This window comes from Amphimedon queenslandica, unplaced genomic scaffold (genome assembly GCF_000090795.2).
Source record: "Amphimedon queenslandica unplaced genomic scaffold, v1.1 AMPQUscaffold_7708_Cont20343, whole genome shotgun sequence".
Lineage (NCBI taxonomy): Eukaryota > Metazoa > Porifera > Demospongiae > Haplosclerida > Niphatidae > Amphimedon > Amphimedon queenslandica.
In genome coordinates, this window is record NW_003552010.1 from 1 (window position 1) to 1486 (window position 1486).

The 1486-nt window shown below is 35.8% G+C and overlaps 1 protein-coding gene across 1 annotated transcript; it reads right to left on the bottom strand.

Moving 5' to 3' along the window:
- Window positions 1-464: 464 nt before the first annotated feature.
- On the bottom strand, window positions 465-1242 carry LOC109591609 (uncharacterized; the record flags this gene model as incomplete). Its single annotated transcript, XM_020007314.1, has 3 exons — window positions 1040-1242; window positions 841-993; window positions 465-758 (listed from the first exon to the last, which is right to left on the bottom strand). Coding segments are annotated over exons 1-3 (643 nt in total), but the record flags the coding sequence as incomplete, so codon positions are not given.
- Window positions 1243-1486: the final 244 nt, after the last annotated feature.

Consider the following 1486-nt stretch of genomic DNA (forward strand, 5'->3'; position numbering starts at 1 on the left):
AGGTTCTTGATACACATTATAAGGGCATGTATGTATATCAGAAAATCATAGTTATAAAAATGGAGAATTCTCTCCTTGTGATTTTTGTCAAAACACTCTGTCTTTGGTCCAGTTTTTGAGCAACTTGACAATCCACTGACAAGAAACTGCATGAGCACTATGCCAAAATCCTGTGGAAAACCCTGTGTATATATAGTTTTTTTGTTTCCAAATTTCAGCATTTATGATGCCATGTTGCAAACTCACAATTCAGTATTGAGGTTTTATACACACAGCTTATACAAGTGATAATGAATAAATTTAATGAAAATAAACAAACCCACCCTATCTGTGATAAGAAACTATGGATCTTATAGTGCTTAATTAACATGTACTTTTCACCAGCTTTAATTATAAATTGCAAGGCTCTTCAGTGTGCCATATACCGATATGAATATGAATCATTGTATGGTTTACATACATACCAAAGATAGAATTGACTAGATCTGTTAGTGCCCGATTTCTTTGGTTCCTGAATGTGTGAAATACATCAAATAGATACTGGTGTGAATCCAGAGAGGCCTCCAACTGTTGTTCAAGGACATTCACAAGTAGATAGGCTCTATTACAAGGTGTAAATGATGATAAAAACACCTCTTCTTTGGTTTCCCGTGGTATTAGGTTTTTAGCATACAGCCTAATTGTTGCTTTATGAAGCGTTGTAGAAATTGCATTAACAAGTTTGTCAGAGCACAACCTTAATATTTTCTCAGGGTCACCTACAAGTATAATTACATATTTAAGATAAATTAAAGTGATTCATACAGGTCTCGCCCCGACTATATATAAATTCACACCTACCTGTTATAGGACCAGGATTGAGTTCAATATCTCCTGACAAGAACAGAAGTAGCCGACGGACAATGAAATACAGAAAAATACAAACTAAAATGGAAGCACATCCTCCAGCCAAGACAAAACGAAAGCATGCAGAGGAACAACTAGTAATAATGCCTGACATAGATAATTAGTATTGTTACAGCATTATAGAGTTACCTACCTGGAAAAAGTAAAGATGCTATATTACTAAGGTAGACCAAAGCGACAATCAGATACAAAGATATAACACTGCTGGTCTTGTCTCTACCCACAGTTTTACAGAAATTTGGATGGCAAAATTGAGTTGACCTACAAGCAGCAGTCTTACAGCTATTCCATAGGCCAATGCAGGCTCTCCATTGGGAAAGATCCACCATTTTTCAAAAGCAGAACTCACGTGATGCATGATAACAAAAATAATATAATCTCTTGACAGTGTAATGCTGCTAATGCAACAGTGTAATGCTGCTAATGCAACAGTGTAATGCTGCTAATGCAACACTGTTAAATGATGCTTGTCTCTTTTTAATGGTAAAAGGCGGACTTACAATATTACACTAGGCCAACGTACCATCAATTTTTAATCAAAAGCGTGTGCAATTTGACCTTTTGATGCATGCTTCATGCT